This window comes from Pollicipes pollicipes, unplaced genomic scaffold (genome assembly GCF_011947565.3).
Source record: "Pollicipes pollicipes isolate AB1234 unplaced genomic scaffold, Ppol_2.1 Scaffold_2555;HRSCAF=2994_pilon_pilon_pilon, whole genome shotgun sequence".
NCBI lineage: Eukaryota > Metazoa > Arthropoda > Thecostraca > Pollicipedomorpha > Pollicipedidae > Pollicipes > Pollicipes pollicipes.
In genome coordinates, this window is record NW_023596136.1 from 30,707,548 (window position 1) to 30,727,394 (window position 19,847).

At 55.7% G+C, this 19,847-nt stretch overlaps 1 protein-coding gene across 1 annotated transcript in view; it reads left to right on the forward strand.

Annotated features, from left to right (window-relative positions):
* Nrx-1 (Neurexin 1) overlaps positions 1–19,847 on the forward strand; it is an 86,598-nt gene that overhangs the window by 17,031 nt on the left and 49,720 nt on the right. Inside the window, exons 3-5 of the mRNA XM_037223343.1 lie at positions 8,647–8,796; positions 12,975–13,063; positions 18,429–18,500. Coding sequence (XP_037079238.1) covers positions 8,647–8,796; positions 12,975–13,063; positions 18,429–18,500 — 311 coding nt within the window. The remainder of the gene's footprint in view (positions 1–8,646; positions 8,797–12,974; positions 13,064–18,428; positions 18,501–19,847) is intronic.

Here is a 19,847-nt window from a genome sequence, read left to right on the forward strand (position 1 = left end):
GCACGCCAGGGGGCGCGGCTGGCGCGAGGAGCCAAGCGGAAGTACGGAGGAGCGCCTCGTCATCAGCTTCAGGAAATCGATGCGGAGCTGGGAGGGAGCTCGGCCGGACGGCGTTTGGCTTCCGTTGCACGCACCAGCGCGCAGAATGCCCCCATTTGCTTTCAAAATATTTGGCTGGATGGATGCGGTCAAACCCGTTCTGTTTGCAGTATGGTCTAGCGTGGGGAATGTACGTTTTCAACATAACGTGCTGAGTTAGTTCTAGAAGCAGGTAGATTAAGGTAGTAGAAGTCCAATAGCTGCAGCACGCTTCTGGAAATAGGCTCATCTGCGCGAAGTAATGGTTTTAAATCCGGGATGATATCACTGTGTCGTTTGTGGAATCAGCTGAAGCAAAACTGCCTAGCTCGAAGATGTCAGTACATATAGCTCATTCCATAGTATCTAACGTACACGAATACGAATGCTTTTACTATCGCATCAAATATGTATTCCGTTCCATTAGACCGTTTGGCATGTAAAATACACACGTTGCTCTCAAACTAATGGGGAAACCAAAGTGGTTTACATTGTAATCCTTCACAATGGCCTTGATTTTCCTCTCATTACGTTTGACAAGTACTAATGTTCTTCGACTAGCATAAGAAACTGTTCGTTTTCGTTTCGACACTAATGATTGCCAAATCAGCTGATTCCGTGAGCAGCGTAGCTCTAATGATGCTTTAGCTGACTTGCAGTTTAAATAAGTCCACAAGACGCCATTCTATTTCAGAAAGGAAAACCAGACAATTCCTTTAAGGATGTGGACAGCTTTAAGGCCCTGTGTTTTGTTTTGTTCGTTAGGCATGCTGTTAGCCGAGCAAATGTTGATGTCCCACGCGGCGTCTCCAGACGCTCACTTGCTGCGCTCTTAAGTTAGTGCTCGGCGCGTCGCAGTGCAGATGGGCAGATAATTACCCTAATGTGCATCGCATTTGCCAAAAAAGATGACCGCGGCAATGTCTTGCCGACGAGGCGTATGTGATGTCTCGCCTTCCCACTGGGATCAGCACGCATGTAAATACACTTCAATGTGTTCACACGATAAATTGAGTGGGATTCTACACCTCTCCGTATTGCGGCACCGATCTGGGATAGCACGTGGAGCCAGGCTTCGAGCTTTGGAACCAACTTATTTGTTCCAACCTCTTTCACTGGGATCCTGTGATGTGCAAGGAACAGATCGACTTCTTTTAAGGCAGACGGGCCCGTTTTTAGTGGAAAATGTAGAGATCTACAGACAAGCTGATGATCGAAAAATTAATCCAGCTAGAAGAGCAGCAGGTATAGCTCGACCGTATGGGTTTGCCTCCGACTTCCTTCTGGATCAGGTCAATTCGCACGTGAGGAAAATTCCTGCATTCAAAATATAATGTTACTGCACAGCACACCCATGTTACCACGTTGAAAACTCTTCTTCCATTTCTCTCCTTCACCTCCAATATTGGCTCAAAGGAAATGCTCCACAGTTGCAGATATTGAAGCAAGCATCAGAAATGATTGAATAAACCCACCTATAACTAGTGGTGTATTTTTAAGTGTGATGGGCTGCTTTAGATAACACAATTTTCCTGTTTAGTAAGCATGCTCCTCGATAAGTCATTGTTTTATTACGTAATTGCACCTTGCACAGCATGGATTGGGAGCCAACTGACGGCCGTTATATTTGGAAATTGTGTTCACGAACGCCACGCATGAAAGACCCGGCAATTATACTTTCCTTGGCCTTTATCGCCGCGTGGCCAGTAGAGTGGCAGGATTTGAATGACGTTATTATGGCGTCATGGAACGGGGTGACCTTGAAATAGTCTCTCCGACATATTTTGCACATCTTCGCTGGCGTGTTAGCTCAGAAATTAGAAGAGTTAGGTCGTAAGAAGCGTAGGGCTGTTAACTTGCACCAAATGATTTTCAATGTCATTATTTCAGTTCAAAATCCCTTACGAATATTGGGGCACTCCCTTACAAATATAAAAACAAACCTTTTCACTGGGATTAAGTTGAGGTCTTAGGGTCAGGCTAAGGCTCCGGAGTCAGACTGAGGTCCCGGGTTAGGTCCCGGGGTCAGGCTGAGGTCCCGGAGTCAGACTGAGGTCCCGGGTTAGGTCTCGGTGTCAGGCTGAGGTCCCGGAGTCGGACTGAGGTCCCGGGTTAGGTCACGGGGTTAGGTTCTGGGGTCAGGCTGAGGTCCCGGGGTACGTCCCGGGGTCAGGCTGAGGTCCCGGAGTCAGGCTGAGGTCCCGGGGTAGGTCCCGGGGTCAGGCTGAGGCCCCGGAGTCAGACTGAGGTCCCGGGGTAGGTCACGGGGTCAGGCTGAGGTCCCGGAGTCAGACTGAGGTCCCGGGTTAGGTCCCGGCGTCAGGCTGAGGTCCCGGAGTCAGACTGAGGTCCCGGGTTAGGTTCTGGGGTCAGGCTGAGGTCCCGGGGTACGTCCCGGGGTCAGGCTGAGGTCCCGGAGTCAGGCTGAGGTCCCGGGGTAGGTCCCGGGGTCAGGCTGAGGTCCCGGAGTCAGACTGAGACCACGGGTTAGGTCTCGGCGTCAGGCTGAGGTCCCGGGGTAGGTCCCGGCTTCAGGCTGCGGTTGCGGCCGCGGCGTCAGGTGAGGGTCAGGATCTCCCGGCCCGCCAGCGCCGGAGCAGGACCGCATCTGGGCGGCCGGCACCGCGCCACCGGCCACTCCATCTTTACCCGCGGCTAAATATACAGTCCGTGTCGCTGCCGGCCGCACGGGTCCGTCACGTGACATCCAGGGAGCTAATGGGGCGGGGCGGGGTGGAGCGGCACGGGGTCACGACCTCCGCGCCCGCGGCCCTCGAAGCGGTGCCCGAGGCGGCGGTCGGACCGCGCCCGGCTCGCGCTGGCGCCTCGGGCGCCGCGGCGGCGTGCGGGCAGCGCCGCTGCCAAGCCAGATCATTCATCCCCGGGGGACGTGCCAGTGTATCAGACGGCCGGCAGGAGTGATGGAGCGGATTCGCCCGTCACTCGTCGCCTGAAATGCGCAGCGGGTGTCACAATCAACTAGAGGTGGAGGGGGGGGGGGGGTTCGACCCATGCACGGGGGCATGGGCTTCTGATCGCGGGTGTGATCTTTGCTGGCTACGTTTTATTTATTAGGCAAACACCTCCGCGGTAGGTTTTTCTTCGCACTTAGGTTGAATGCTGAAAATGCCAATTCGCGATTATTAGGATTTTTGTGGTGCGTCTTGGTATGATGACGGAGCAGACGTGCATATCCGCGGAGTGCGCCTTATAAAGCAAAGTTACGACCCGGTGTGCCCACCATATGAGCTATCTCAAAGTCTGGAATAGCCTATATCCCTTTATGAAGCTCCAGCCATAGCGAGATATGCTGGCTGCGTGAGACATTAACATTCTGAAACCGCAGCAGCTGACGCGCGACGGTCGTATAATCTTCATAAGGCCCTGTCTAGCCGTCACTCTCTGGCGTGCATGATCTGTCGGCATTCGACAACCAGTCAGCCTCACCAACAGCGGCCATGACTCAGCGCGGGGTCGTCACACCACTGCATTCGTTCACCCCGTGTTTGGAAGCAAGCGGTCGCCCGGCCGCACAGCCTGCCCGCCGCCCAGGTGTCAGAAGCTCACGCCGTCGCGAGACGTCCACCCGCGCCAGCGGCAGCAGGGGTCATCACCCCGCTGGCGTCGCGCTCCCGAGGCGCGCTGGGACTGGCCGCGACGTTCGGGTCAGTTTGCGTCGCCGCGCGGGCAGCGGGGGACTGATGGTCTCGCGCCGCGCCTCATAAACCGAGCGACGGCCTGGACCGCGGCCCCGGGCTGACGGGGCTCGCAGCAAAAGGTCGGGGTCGCATACCGCCGTCGGCAGCCAGGTGTCACGCGCTGGGTGCCGGCGGGAGCGGCGCCGGCGGCGGAGGGATGAAAGGAACGAGGGGAGCAGAAGGATGGTGAAAATGCTGACGGTGGAAGAATGCGTCCCTGGTGGTTCTCTCCCAGAATATGTTGGCATGTAGCTGGCTTTATATGTTGGCGTCACCGACATTCCGTTGGTAAACGGAACCTTGAAAAAGTATGTGAGTGCGAAACTCCAAGCTCGATACGCTTGCCAAGAGCAGGGCTCTTTTGAAGGTCGACAAGCCGCTGATGCTTTCCTCGCTCATCATAAGGCCTCAGTCCGTTATAGCGATACCAGCTGTGATGTCTGTTTTGGCCCTCCGAGTTCCCCGTCGTCAGCAATTGGCTTCACTGTCAGTGGCAGGCCAGGCTGAATCAAACCTGATTGGGTTTCAAAGCCATTCGAGCTCTGCCAGAATGGAAGTCTAGATAGCAATGCTGGCAAGATTCCGTCGCCATTTTGAGCTCGTCGCCTGCCATATATTGGTTGAAATGTTCCATGGACACCCTCCTCAGAGAAGGAAAAGTATCACACGCTTTCGATGTCGTCGGCGACTCCGAAATCATTCTCGAACCTGACAAACTTGTCAGGTCTTAAAAACACGGCAAGCATCTATGCCAGTGTTTCCCTATCTGTTTAGGATCCACCCCCTGGGACGCATGTAATTGTTAGTCCCCTTATTATACAACAAAACTGCATTAAATACTTAAAAAATAAAATAATGAAAAACAGGATCGAATGTACAGATGATGTGTTGCATAGTGCTACGGTTATATATGTATATATATATATATATATATATATATATATATATATATATATATATATTCGTCTGCGAAGACAATCGTTGTGAATAATATTTCATTGGACCCACGAGGCAGATTGGACAATAATCAGTCTAGCAGGTCCAGCGAATTGTTTTGCGCAACGGTTCTTTTCGGGATTTTTTCGGGAACACAAAGCATCAGATAACTGCAAAATCAATAGCTCGATTGGGCTTGAATACCCTACTACCGTGGAAATGCTTTCTTTTTTGCTACCATAGCACATATTTTTGCCTCACTCCACGCGTCGCATGGCAGCGCATGCGGCAACACCACCTTCCAATCAGCGGATACCCGTTGGCGGTACCAAGGCGGCTGTCATTCTTGACTCGACACGATCTGGCTTCATCGTGATCCCCCCCCCCCCCCTAAACCCTTGCATTCCGCCCGCAAGAGAACTCCCCGTCCCTCTTCCTCGGTTGGGAATGCCTGATCTACGCGACCAAATACCTGAGTGCGCTGTACAGGGCATTGAGTGTTTGCAGAATCAGGTTCAAGATTGCTATCGGCTCTCAGGGTACTTCACTGAAAGGAAACCCTGCACGGGGCACGACCAGCCGGTCTGCGGTCAACGGACTGAAGTACTGACAAAACTTCTCGTTTCGTGATTTTCTTCATAGCAACATTCGCCTCGGGTCAAAGTGTTGAGTTTGACTGAATTGAAACGTGCGCATTTATATGGGCATTTGACCGACCCGATGCTGATTGCCTATCATGATCGGCCTGCGAGCAGTCAGTGCAGCAGTGACGCCACGTCCGTGTGGTCAGTGGCCGGGCAGAGAGGACATCGATCCCAGTGTCAACGCGCCACGCTGACGCCAAACGTCGCCTCACACGGTGTCTCGTACACCTGCCGCCGGAGATACTGCTGCGGTTTACAAAAATCTGGAACAGGTGAAACTTGTTCCCGTGAATCATCTACGGAGGAACGGTAAATCTCAGTTGCCACACCGAGGCGCGCGCGCGCGTCGGCTCGTTTTCCGCATTGAGGCACGGCGGCAGGTGTGTCATCGACTTCTGTCTGGTCTTTTTTCGAAGGAAGATGATGGTGAACTGAACCTTGTGCAAGAAGCCGGTAGAGAGCCTGTTCATCCGTTACGACTTATGAGAGATTGAAAGTTCTTTCAACCTTTAAACCCTCAACTAGCCGGTTATTCTCATGAACTAGAAAGTGAAGCAAGAGTATAAAAAGTGTAAGGTGGATTCAAAAAGTTGATGCAGAGGTGTGCGCAAGAAAACCGTCGTAATTCAACAACGAGGGTTGCAAGGAAATTCTTCCAAGAACACTTTGTCACATGCTCTGATCGAAATCTTATTGCGCTCAGACACCTTAACATAGCGAAATGCTTTACTGTATCGATCTGCCCGCAACGCTCTGGCGTTGAGACCTGGACAGCTTTATCCAAATTTCAACCTTGCAAATATTTGCTCAGACAGCTTGGACAGGTGTCGGCGTCCAGTGACCTTTCTCGTAGAAACTTCGGCAAAGTCTGCAGTAATGTATCACTTTTCGGAGGCATGTGTCGGAGGGTCCATGAGTTTTCTAAAGTTCAATCCATTCCCGGACACGTTGCGCCATGAAGAATAAAGTCGAGAGTTGGACTCGACTCTATCGATGAATATCTGACATCGAAAGTGTTAAATGCTATGTCCATTATGTGAGACAAGTTTGCATTACTTGAAAGCGCTTCAACTCAGGCACGCAAAGCCTACTCAGAAGGCTTTCCAGCCGACCTCCTTCCCTGTGTCATGCTCGGCAATGCGACCTGGAGCCGACTGCAGCAGAGCAGCCCCTGTCATCAGCGTATTTGGGCTCCCAAAACACGTGTCTAAAAGATTCGTAATGCACATGCGTGCATTGTGTGTACCTAACTGGATTTATGGGACAGTTTCATATGCATTGGTATGTCAAGGTAAAATACCTTGGACGTTGAGCGCCAGCAAACACTTAACACCTGAGCAATGTAAGGCTGTTGACCAACGCTTCAGTTTTCACAGTCCCACGCAATCCTTTGGTCTTCGCGCAAGCCGCAAACCTTTGATCTTTTCTAGTAGGATCGTTTAAACGTAACACGTAGCTGCCAACCATGGCTCCGTGCAACTGGCCCATCGCGCACAGACAGACGCCCTTGTTCCGGATGGGCCCTGTCGCCTCGACGCGAGGGCCTCCGGACTCGCGAGGTCCTCCGGACTCGCGCCGCTCGACCGCCGCGAGCGCCTCCGGACTCGCGCCGCTCGGACCGCGCTCGAGCCCGATCGCCTGGCGCGCCGGTGGGCTGGTCTCCGTCTCCGTTGTTTGCGGGCTCAGCCGGCCGACCAGCCGGAGGCCGCAGGCCGGCGGGAATACCGAGCCGCCAGCGTGCCACGGTCACTTCATTTAGCCCGACTTCCAAGGAGATGTTGAAGACTCTGCATGTTGGTGCGAGCAGCCGAAGGAGACTAATTGAGCTGTGGCCGCCGACGTCCCTTCTATGAATAAATAATGAATGGAGTGCTGATTGGCTGCCTATTGATGGGCTTCGAGAGAAAAATAAACTTTGCTCTGCATCATCCGCGGGAACTACACAAACTGCCGGTCGGCGCGACGCCCAGGCCGGGCCGGCAGGGGTAGCAGCTGGGCGTGATAAAGCCGCCGGGGCCGGAGAATAGAATAGTGGGCACAGCTGGTGCGAACGGTGTCAGCGATGTGCTATTCCCGTTTGGCGTTTCAGCCACCGGAGACCGAGAAATATACTGCACATCATCTGTCTCGGCTCAGCGCGTAAAACTCTGCCTCGCTTTATTGCGCCGTGAATATTCCGACCCAGCGTCCTTTCGAATAAAGCTGTGTGATATCCTGTGCATCGATCAGCGCCTCCTTAGATGTTTAACATTGGCGCTCGGGTGCTTTGCTTGTTGTTGTTTCGATCCCTTATTGCGTATTTGCCTTTATTCTAATTAACATCATTGTCTGCGTTTTTGTCATAATTATCGAAGAGCGAGGAATTCAACTCTCACCACCATTGTGCTTCCATCGGTTCCCATCGGTTCGCCATCGGGCTGATAACTCACGGTTAAACGTACATGTTGAGCTTAGTTGGTGGCAAACGGTTGATTACAAAATTCGCGTGTTGTCTAATGCATCCATAATGGTGTACTACACTTATCGTGCTGGTTGGCTCATTTTCTTTCAATTGAATCTGCTGAGCATCAGAGCTGTCCCATCAGGGCGCCTCGCGCGCCAGGCACATCCTCTATTATTAGACAAACCCGGCGCCAAAGTTTTCCATTTGAACACCTATTCCTCACCACAATCCATCGCTTCTCATGTTTGTGTGTTCCTCGCTCATACATCCATGATAAGTCCAGAGTCTATGCAATACGAATATATGATAGCCATGTATCTGTTTAACATGTTCAGACACGGAGATGTTTGTTGATTCTCTCCAGTACAGTCTATGAGATCGGCTCACCTTTGATTTGTGCACACTCGCCCCAGTTTTGTAGCAATCCAAGATGCTTCTCTCTTTATAGCATGACTAAATGCCACTAGAAAGACGTTTTGTCTCGTGGACTTTTGGCACACAAGAAAAGCTCGTTCATGCATGCTTCAACTTTGAAGTTGTATTCCTTCCTGTACCTGGTTCACCGCACTTTCCGTTTTGTGCCGAACCTATCAACGTATTCTGGCCGCTGAGCTACGCTACCTTATAGTTTCGGCCTGAGTTTACAGCTCAGTATAACACAACACAAGCGTGGCACATTTTCTCTAGCACAGCGCCTTCAAGCTCCCTGCTGCGTCCGCCAAGTGTTCGCGCCCGTGTACTCAGGACAGTCACTGGCGGCACCGCCCGCTCGCTGCCAAGGCCCGCGTGATCACTATCGCAGGGCCTGGCTCGGCGCGGCTCTGACCGGCTCATCTCCGGGTTACAGAGAAGCCGCCGTCGGAGGCGACGTTCCGCGGCAATGAGTACATGACGTACGACCTGACGAAGACGGGCGGCGAGGCCATCGCCAGCACCAGTGACAACCTCTCCATGTTCTTCAAGACCCGAGAGCCCAACGGCCTGCTCTTCTACACAGGTGCGGCGGCTTTGGAGCTGAGGGGGGCGTCCTGTTCAGTTTCGGCCTTGCACCTCCGGACCTTGACCTATTTCGACCTTTTCGACCCGTGCGCCTGTCAACGGCACGGGGCTTGTTTTCACTATGGTGGTCATATAGGTTTTGTTGTCAAATGTGTGAATGTTACCAGCATGAGTTTACACTTCTTGGCAATTTAGTCGTATATATATATATATATATATATATATATATATATATATATATATATATATATATACATGTGTGTGTGTGTGTGTGTGTGTGTGTGTGTGTGTGTGTGTGTGTGTGTGTGTGTGTGTGTGTGTGTGTGTGTGTGTGTGTGTGTGTGTGTGTGTGTGTGTGTGTGTGTGTGTGTGTGTGTGTGTCTTCAGCGAGGCGCCACATGTCTGCTGTAGACGTTTCCGTCGCAGTCTGCGGCTGTCTGTATGGGCCACGGGTCCTGAGATGCGTTGGACGCCTCTTGATATCAGTTTGTGATTAAATGCAATGTACTTTTGATATCTGCATAGCTGATATCCCTGCATCGGAACTGGCGCCCGATGTGCCAGATAGCCGATTGCCCGCGCGGAATAATGATATGCCCCGTCGCGCCGTCTACGGAATAGTAAACCCCCGGCTTCCTCACGAGAAGGCGCGGGCACGCGCTGCGCCTGCCGCGTTTTCCCGCGTCGTTTATTATGCAATTGCATTGCGGTCAAGAGTGAGTGCGGACGATCACGCGCCCTGACTTTCACGTCTCACTAACGCGCACAGCGCGTGCACTAATAGCCCACAACGGGTGCTAAAGCCGCCACACAACTGGCCGCGCCCCGCTTGTACAATGGTCTGTTGGCACGCGCCCCTGTCAGGCCCATGAGCCGAACGCCTGTTCGGGCGGTCGGGGGCATCCGGCCCATAATCCTGGCGCCCCGCCCCCGTCCCTCACACGGCTGGAGGGTACCGCCTACCGCGCGCACCTCCAGTTCCGGTGACGACGGAGCACGAATACTGGGAATCGATACATGCTTTGACCTATAGAGATGGTGACGCACGTGGTTTCATTTAGCGATAATCCATTAATTAGCTATGACCTATGCTTGTACAAAAATGAATATTTAACTAAGTGGGATTATGTGTGACGGCGCCATGACAGAACAAACGTAATTTATGGAGTCCGAATGCCTGAAGCTTCGATGCTATGAACGCTTACGTATCATATGATTTCATGAATTTTTAATAACAGAAATCCGGTTTCTTAATTCGGGCCAATATTACCTACATCTAGTTGTTCCGTCTCAAGATCCAATCAACTTGTCTAACCGACCCAAAGCAGCTCGAAAGCCCTGGCGGCGCCGAACAAGAGTAACACAGGTCACTCTCTTAAATTAAGTCAAGATCATCAACTCAACTCATCACTCATTGATTTGGAGATTCAGGACTGCGGCGGTGAATAAATCGCGGAAAATTGTATTTATTTGAGAGTAGCATAGTGTGTTACGCCAAGGGTGAATCGTTTGTATTTCAGGTGGTATGTGGCCGTTCGCGGGTTCAATCAAGGAGGACACTGACGGTAGGCCCTGCTATACCGGTCGGAATTAATTTCTCAGCCCGCGGGTCCCTGAAGCCGTTTTGGGGGGCTATATGGGGTCTAAGGTGATGCAGACGTTCTAGTTTAGATTCATGACATTCCGCAATTAATGCGAGAATAATTACGATGTCGAGGTAAAAGTGTGACACCACACATGGTGCTGGATTTTTTAAACGTTGCATCGATTATTAACTAGTATTTGTTATTGATAAACGATGAAGGAAACAAAAACAATGATAACTAAAACGTCTTGATATTCCCAACCGTACCGAGCTTGACACAGCTGGCGAAAGGATGTCGATTATCCCGCTAGGTGGCTCACCATCGCAGCCTCCCCGCCCACACGCCGCGTCGTTACATCACTGCGCACCCGGCGCGCGCCGCCGGCGGCTACGGGCACCGATAGTCCTCCCCGCGGGTCAGCGGTCCTCCCGTGGGTCACCGCCTCCCCGCGGGCCCGGCCGTGCCCCCGCCCGGGGGACGGGCTGCGGAGATGGTGCGCCGCGGCTGTCAGCGGCGGGGAGGAGCCCGCCCGACGTATTGATTCGGCCGTAATCGGGCAGCCGGGCCGGCGACCCGGCCGCCGGGCCCGCACCCGTGGGGGCCACCGGGGACAGCCGACTAGAGCAGGCGACGACCGACGCGTGAGGGTGAAGGAGTGTGAAGAGAGGGGTCATTTGCGCCTGACGGCAGTGGAACCTTTCTTCAGAGAGGCAAGCGAGCTCGGGCAGGAGCGGGCAGAAAAACGAATGCTGGAACAAACACTCGGATGTTACAGCACGTGCAATGGACGCTGATGAGCCGCGTCGACTCGATAGGCTGTACAGCTAGTGAGCCGACGGGAGGCTGCTTCTCAGGTGGTCCGGCAGGCCTGCAGCGGACCACCGGACCACGGGACCACGGGAGCGGCAGCAGCCGGCGCGCTCGCTCGTCCTCGCGCCGTCCCCTGACCCATACATACATCACCCGCGCCTGACACCCGCACGCACACAATCCTGCAGCGCGGCGGACTCTGGCGGGTGCCGCGGGGCTGGACGGACGGCGGTGGGCTCTGTCAGACCGCCTGTATGGGCGCTCTGATCGATATGGGAATGTCGTGTGCGGGCCCCTCAGGCCACCGGGCTACTCTGCGCTCGGAAAGCGGCGGATCCTGCGGCCGCTGCGGGCCGAGCTGGGCTTCAATGCCCCGCGGCATTTTCCTGGGAGGTGGTGGGCATTACCAGCGGATGCCATCGATGAAGCTGTGATGAATGCCCCCAGGATAGGCATCCTCGGCGTGTGTGAGTAGTTGCTGTGCGGGCAAAGAGATGAATAGGTGTACTGCTGGCAAGGAATATACCTAACCTAATCAGCAGTAAAAGAAGCAAGTTAATAACGTAGATAAAGGAAAGCGAAATCATTCCACGCAAATTATTAGAGGAGATAATCATCATGAGACAAGATGCAGCACGCGATAATCATCGGAAGGCTGTTCCATGAGTATAGTAACATCTTAGTCGGCGAGGTGGGGGTGTTGCCGAAAAAATCAAATGATTCGTTTTATGCATCGCCACAGGGTTATTGATAGACTTTCTCAGAGTGTGGGCGCCATAACACTCTTGGAGCGAAACACATTTACGGTCCCCATGAAACAGCCTGGAAAAAATTTCCAAACAAGCGGTTTGGAGAAAATCGTAGTGTGCGTACGTGTAGGTTGGGCATGGGGCGCACTTCCGAGACGGATTTTACCTGAAGTAAAGCAAGTGAGTGAAGTTGTCATGTGATTGTAGAGATTGTGTGTGTTCAGTTCAGTTTTAAAGCGCGTGCAGCACATCCAGTCGGGACAGGGGCTGATTCCTTGCACAGGCCATGTCCCATGGGCCGCTTGAAAAATGCTCCAAAGAATGCGTGAAGCGCATTTTTCAGTACGCCTGACCAAGTCGTGTCGGTTAGCAGATCAGCTCATGGCTGCAGTTGAGATCGTCGCCGATTTCTGAAGGTTGTAAACGAAACCCAAACCAAATCAGGCGGCCGCCAATGCGGCGAAAAACGTCCGCTGAAGGTTGAATCACGCAAAAATATCCAAAATACTAAAAATCTCTAAATCCAAGAAGAAATTCTGGAGGACGGCATCACAAGTTAGCCTACCAGCGACACAACTGTACTGCATGCTCATCTGTTTGGACTTGCATAAACGGTACCGTTTGCTGCGGTAGCCTTGTTGCTTGGGTTACAAAGTTTGCCCAGCATGCCAAAATAAGATATGATTGTGTTTAATTCACGTTGAGCGAATCCCCTTGCATGATCAACTCGACCTGCCGACATCTGACTCGTTCCCTGATCCCGCCCAGCGAATCAGCCGCGCGCTACAAAACACTTCCAGAGGGAGACATCCCTGGTAGAGCGCTCAATCAACGGCTTGTTTAATGATCTGTAACAACTTTTTAGAACAGGGTATATGCGTTTTGAACATGGAGTGAAATGTTTGTTGTCATACTACGAGCAGGTGTTCTCCTGCCACGAATCGGAGCAGTCGCTTAGCGTGAACACCACGTGCTATCAGCCCGTCGCCACGCCATGACAATCTGATGGTCGACACCCGTGCTGTTCTCAGGAGACGGAGACGACTACATGACGCTGGGCCTGAAGGACGGCTGGATCAGCCTGGCAGTCAGTCTGGGCAGCGGAGCTCTGCGCTCCCAGGTAGGTGAAGCGCCCTGGAGCTGACCCAGTCGGTGTAGGTGAAACGCCCTCGAGCTGACCCAGTCGGCGTAGGTGAAGCACTCTGAAGCTGACCCAGCCGGCGTAGGTGAAGCGTCCTGAAGCTGACCCAGCCGGCGTAGGTGAGGCACCTTCGAGCTGACCTAGCCGGCGTAGGTGAGGCACCCTCGAGCAGACCCAGCCGGCGTAGGTGAGGCACGATCGAGCTGACCCAGCCGGCGTAGGTGAGGCACCTCGAGCTGACCCAGCGGCGTAGGTGTGGCACCCTCGAGCTGACCCAGCCGGCGTAGGTGAGGCACCTTCGAGCTGACCCAGCGGCGTAGGTGAGGCACCCTCGAGCTGACCCAGCCGGCGTAGGTGAGGCACCCTCGAGCTGACCCAGCCGGCGTAGGTGAGGCACCCTCGAGCTGACCCAGCCGGCGTAGGTGAGGCACCCTCGAGCTGACCCAGCCGGCGTAGGTGAGGCACCCTCGAGCTGACCCAGTCGGCGTAGGTGAGGCACCTTCGAGCTGACCCAGCCGGCGTAGGTGAGGCACCTTCGAGCTGACCCAGCCGGCGTAGGTGAGGCACGATCGAGCTGACCCAGCCGGCGTAGGTGCGGCACCTTCGAGCTGACCCAGTCGGCGTAGGTGCGGCACCCTTGAGCTGACCCAGCCGGCGTAGGTGAGGCACCCTGGAGCTGACCCAGCCGGCGTAGGTGCGGCACCCTGGAGCTGACCCTCGGCGTAGGTGAGGCGCTCTCGAGCAGACCCAGTCGGCGTCGGTGAGGCACCCTGAGCTGACCCAGCCGGCGTAGGTGAGGCGCTCTCGAGCTGACCCCCGCGTAGGTGAGGCACCCTGGAGCTGACCCAGTCGGCGTAGGTGAGGCACCCTCGAGCTGACCCAGCGCGTAGGTGAGGCACCTTCGAGCTGACCCAGCCGGCGTAGGTGAGGTGCCCTCGAGCTGACCCAGTCGGCGTAGGTGAGGCACCCTCGAGCTGACCCACGCGTCGTGAGGCACCTTCGAGCTGACCCAGTCGGCGTAGGTGCGGCACCCTCGAGCTGACCCAGCCGGCCGTAGGTGAGGCACCCTCGGCTGACCCAGCCGGCGTCGGTGAGGCACCCTCGAGCTGACCCAGTCGGCGTCGGTGAAGCGTCCTGAAGCTGACCCAGCCGGCGTGGGTGAGGCACCCTCGAGCTGACCCAGCGGCGTGGGTGAGCACCCTCGAGCTGACCCAGCCGGCGTGGGTGAGGCACCCTCTAGCTGACCCAGCCGCGTAGGTGAGGCACCCTCGAGCTGACCAGCCGGCGTAGGTGAGGCACCCTCGAGCTGACCCGCCGGCGTAGGTGAGGTCACCTTCGAGCTGACCCGCCGGCGTAGGTGAGTGCCCTCGAGCTGACCCAGCCGGCGTAGGTAGGCACCCTCGAGCTGACCCAGCCGGCGTAGGTGCACCCCTCGAGCTGACCCAGCCGCGTAGTGAGGTGCCCTCGAGCTGACCCAGCGGCGTAGGTGAGGCACCCTCGAGCTGACCCAGCCGGCGTAGGTGAGGCACCCTCGAGCTGACCCAGCCGGCGTAGGTGAGGCACCCTCGAGCTGACCAGCGGCGTAGTGAGTGCCCTCGAGCTGACCCAAGTCGGCGTAGGTGAGGCACCCTCGAGCTGACCCAGCCGGCGTAGGTAGGTGCCCTCGAGCTGACCCAGCCGGCGTAGGTGAGGCCACCCTCGAGCTGACCCACGTCGGTAGTGCGGCACCTTCGAGCTGACCCAGCCGGCGTAGGTGCGGCACCCTGGAGCTGACCCAGCCGGCGTAGGTGAGGCACCCTCGAGCTGACCCAGCCGGCGTAGGTGAGGCACCCTCGAGCTGACCCAGCCGGCGTAGGTGAGGCACCCTCGAGCTGACCCAGCCGGCGTAGGTGAGGCACCTGAGGCACCTCGAGCTGACCCAGTCGCGTAGGTGAGGCACCCCGAGCTGACCCAGCCGGCGTCGGTGAGGCACCCTCGAGCTGACCCCAGCGGCGTAGGTGAGGCGCCCTCGAGCTGACCCAGCCGGCGTAGGTGAGGCACCCTCGAGCTGACCCAGCCGGCGTAGGTGAGGCACCCTCGAGCTGACCCAGCCGGCGTAGGTGAGGCACCCTCGAGCTGACCCAGCCGGCGCCCTCGCCTGACCGGTGACGCTCTTCAGCGCGAGCTGCATTTGTGAGATGTGGCGAAGGCTTGGTGTGTGAGGCCTGCTGTCTGGATTTGCGTTGGGTCATGCAAGCGTTGCCCCGCCAGCATGTGTGTGGGAGTGTGAGATAACGTGTTGCTGCTGGGACACTGCTCACACGCTGTTCCAACGCGACTCGTGGTGGTCTGCTGAGCCAGAGACTATCGAGCTCTGCTGAGCCAGAGACTACCGAACTCTGCTGAGCCAGAGACCACCGAACTCTGCTGAGCCAGAGACTACCGAGCTCTGCTGAGCCAGAGACCACCGAACTCTGCTGGGCCAGAGACTACCGAGCTCTGCTGAGCCAGAGACCACCGAGCTCTGCTGAGCCAGAGACCACCGAGCTCTGCTGAGCCAGACCACCGACTCTGCTGAGCCAGAGACTACCGAGCTCTGCTGAGCCAGAGACCACCGAGCTCTGCTGAGCCAGATACCACCGAGCTCTGCTGAGTCAGAGACCACCGAGCTCTGCTGAGCCAGAAACCACCGAGCTCTGCTGAGCCAGAGACTACCGAGCTCTGCTGAGCCAGAGACCACCGAACTCTGCTGAGCCAGAGACTACCGAGCTCTGCTGAGCCAGAGACCACCGAGCTCTGCTGAGCCAGAGACCACCGAACTCCGCTGAGCCAGAGACTACCGAGCTCTGCTGAGCCAGAGACTACCGAGCTCTGCTGAGCCAGAGACTACCGAGCTCTGCTGAATCAGAGACCACCGAGCTCTGCTTCGGTGTGACCGGTGGCAAAGACATATCCCTGCAGCTGCTGAAGGCGGAGCGTTGATGCAGCAGCATTGGCTCGTGGCGGTGGAGCTGCGAGAGACTGGTGCGAGCTCTGTGTAGCGGGTCATGCGGGAGGCCCGGTCCTGCTGGTGTCTCTCTGAACGCCCCGCCGTTCAGTATGGAGCACCGTCCGGGTCTCCTGCACAGCTAAAGTTTGTCGCGTGATGAACGGGCGGACAAGATCAGTGGTAGTCATCAGTTGCGTGCACCGCTAAGACAGGACCCAAGAGCCCTTCCCGGCGGTCGCCGCTGCTGATAAGGCCGTCTCCCATGGATAGCACGAACGCGGCTGGATCAGACCAGAAATAGAAGCAAATCGTGCCGCACGTCCCAGGAGCCTTCCTCCTCGGCCAAATCGATGGTCGTCTTGCCCGGCCGCTCCACAGGGCCGGCCGCGTCAGGCGGCGCGCGGCCCGTCGCGGCCCGTGCCGCGCCGGCGCTGGAGGACCGGTTCCCGATCCGGCCGGCGCGGTGACGCGCGCGCCACGCGTCTGCCGACGGACGGGGCTGATCCGCCGCGCCGAGCCCGGCTGTGACGGCCACTGGCAGCTCATCCCCGTTGACAGTCAGTGGCGAGATGCGTAGAGCGGCTCTCAAGGCCGGCTCGGCCGTCCGTCGCTGTCGGCTCCTCGCCGCTGGTGCTGCCGGCCTGCCAGAGTCAACACGCACGGGCGCGTCGCATGCTTTATGAGTGGTGGCAGGGCAGCACCCGCGCCCCTGGCGGCGCGCGTGATGTTGCGCTGAGCTTCGACAGCGCCTCTGCTGTGAAGATCCGCTTGGGCTGGTCTCGCCGACTGAAGTACGCGGCGTAGCTGCCTGCTTGAGTGGCCGTCTTTCAGATGCAATTTGCGTAGCAAAGGCGACATACCAGGTGTCACCGTTCGGAGATGTTGAGCTCGTGCACAGAAAGGTTGACCAAGGTCAATATCAAAGGGAGCGCAGGAAACTCCGAAAAACAGAATGAGTTACGTGCTGTATATCTTGATAGCGAGATTCTAGCGGCTGCCTGTATGTTTCAGGATGTCGAAACGTCACCATTCACTATGTCTGCTTGGACTGGAATCTTCCAGAAGGCTTAACATTCCGGATTTTTATGACATTGTGATCTGTCACCACTCTGATTAGGACCGCAAACATTTCAAGGAGCTTAAACGGCTTTCGACCTGATCTCGGTTCCGGGCACAGTGACATGGCATGTCTTACATCCAACGCGGGAAAAAATCCCCAGAGCCTCCGTCTTTCCTCCCCATTTTTTAGAATCCAACTTTATATGGAAAATGAATGTGGCACGTGGTGTCGGTGTCTTGCGCTAGGAAGAAATGGGACCCAGATCGAGTCCTTGGAAGCACGCTATTTCTGGCAAGGATGATTCGTTGGTCAATTAACGAGGAAGACACGTTTGTGGTTAACATGGGAAAAACTTTCTGCAAATACGCTGTATTTGGTACAAATTGACATGCTTATAACCGCCGATGCCAGGAATCCGACCAACGTAGTGAGTTGGTGCAGCAGCGTTTAACCTTGTCCAGTTACAAGTCAGAAAGTGGGCAGCTTTGGGGCTACCGATAGGGCACTATCCACTACCCATCCATACAGGAGTGATGGATGACTGGGCTTGGCATCCAGGACTGGGTACCAGAGGCTTGCCCATCGTACTCAATTAAAATGCATTGAAGTGGTGCGAATTGCTTCAGTCCACCGTCGACCTTTTAGCTTGATGTTTCCATGAAGCGTTGCTGGCCGGAAGATTGTTTAGCCATCCATAAGAAAACATATATGTTTTCTGACGGTTTCTTTAGGCCGAGCTGCCTCCCGTCAGGGAAGGGATCATTCCTCACTCCTTTGTCCATCACTTCACAGCCAAACAGGACCTGCCGGGCGCATTTCTGGACGACATGCGACGGGGCCGATGTCACCGCTCGATCGCATGCGGTCCGACTTGTTTTCGATTTGGACGGTTCGATTAGGCCAGACGTGGCGAGAAGTTGGCGGCCCGTTGCGTGTCACGGTGCGCCACGACCGCTGCCGAGCTTTTCTGATGCACCGTGTACACCGCCAAACCCCTTCAGATGCGCCAGTCCACCGCCCAAGCTCTCAGATGCGCCGCGTCCGCCGCCCAATCCCTCATGCGCCGCGTCTGCCGCCCAATCCCTCTAATGCGCCACGTCCGCCGCTTTCTCTTTCTGATGCGCCAGTCCGCCGCCCAATCTCTCCGATGCGCCACGTCCGCCGCCCAATCCCTCTGATGCGCCGCGTCTGCCGCCCAATCCCTCTGATGCGCCATGTCGGCCGCATTCTCTTTCTGATGCGCCAGTCCGCCGCCCAATCCCTCTGGTGCGCCACGTTCGCCGACGAGTCCCTCTGACCCGCTTCGTCTGCCGCAGGTTCGTCCGGGACGTGTCCGCTTCCACGACGACCAGTGGCACAAAGTGACCGTCAACAGGAGGGTCAAGGAGGTGAGGGATCTCGTGCCATGCTGGGAGCTTTGGTGGTGGAGAAAACGGTCGGATGCTTTATGCTGACTGGTCTGATGCCGGTAGCCGATGAAAGCTTTCTTGATGGCTTTTGAGTTCATCCCATCTGTTCAGTCCATTTGTTCAGTTCGACCCGTCTGCTCAGTCGGTCGTTCAGCACGCCTGTTCAGTCCGACTGTTCAGTCCATCTGCGAGACCCTTCCGTTCAGTTTATCCGTTCATTCCCTCTGTTCAGTCCGTCCGACTTAGCCTTCCATCCAGTCCTTCCGTCCAGTCCTCCCGTCCAGCCTTCCGTCTAGTTCGTCCAGTTCGTTCGTTCAGTTCATCCGTTCAGTCTGTCCGCGTATTACGCCGTAGTTGCGCCACGAGTGTCGCAGCTGCGCCGCGAGTGTCGTGGCGCTGCCGCCCCGCTGCGGACAGGCTAAACGCTCGCGTTTGGCTCTGACGGCCAAGCCCCTCATATATAATGCCTTGTCAAATAAACGAGCCCGCGCTGCTCATACCTCGTCACTAAATCACCGGCTAAAATATCGGCTCCATTCACTGGCCGTCACCACCTCGGAGCAGAGCGATCGCTTGCGGTGATGGCGGCCGCCGGCAAGAACGTGGGCTAGCTGTCATGCCGCCCGAGAATGGTCCGCCGCTGGTCAGGGGGGGGAGGGGAGGGGGTGCTGGGTTCGTTCGAGATAACGCTCTAGCTGTTAGCGGTTTGGTGACAGTAAGTGTGGGATGAAATTTGCATGCGTGGTGACGTGGACCCATCCTGGTCGCCGTTCGAGTCGTCAACGCTTTGCAGACCTTTCGTGGCAAACGTGACCCCGGTATGGTCATGTTTATGTCAGCTTCACCTGAGGGGCAGGACGGTTTGTGTGAATACTCCCATTTAACCATCACACTGCTGGGAGTTTTGGTTTAGTGCGTGTCTCGGCTGTGGGGCGTGCTACGCTTTGCTGTACATCGTGCACTTGCGTGTGGGCTGTCGTCTTGTGCCAAAGCCACGCAGCTTGGATTCGTCCAAACGGCATACACCTATCAGTGACGGTTGAATTTTGTAACCGGTAAGAATGTTTAGTAAATATGTTCCAGTCGCCAGTGTCTCACAAAACTGCATGCTTTCGGCGGCAGTTCCCTATTAACTCATCTGGTGATCCACCTTGAGTGGAGTGTCACTTTGTGACGAGGCTTAACTGTACATGCAGACATCCAGGTTAGGCATGCCCTCCCCGGGCCAGAAATGTTTCCTCAATACTGCCTTTAAGTATCTGGGCAAGTTAAGTAAAATTAAAATAAAGCAAAGTAAAGTTAAGTTAAATTATCGATGTTATCTGC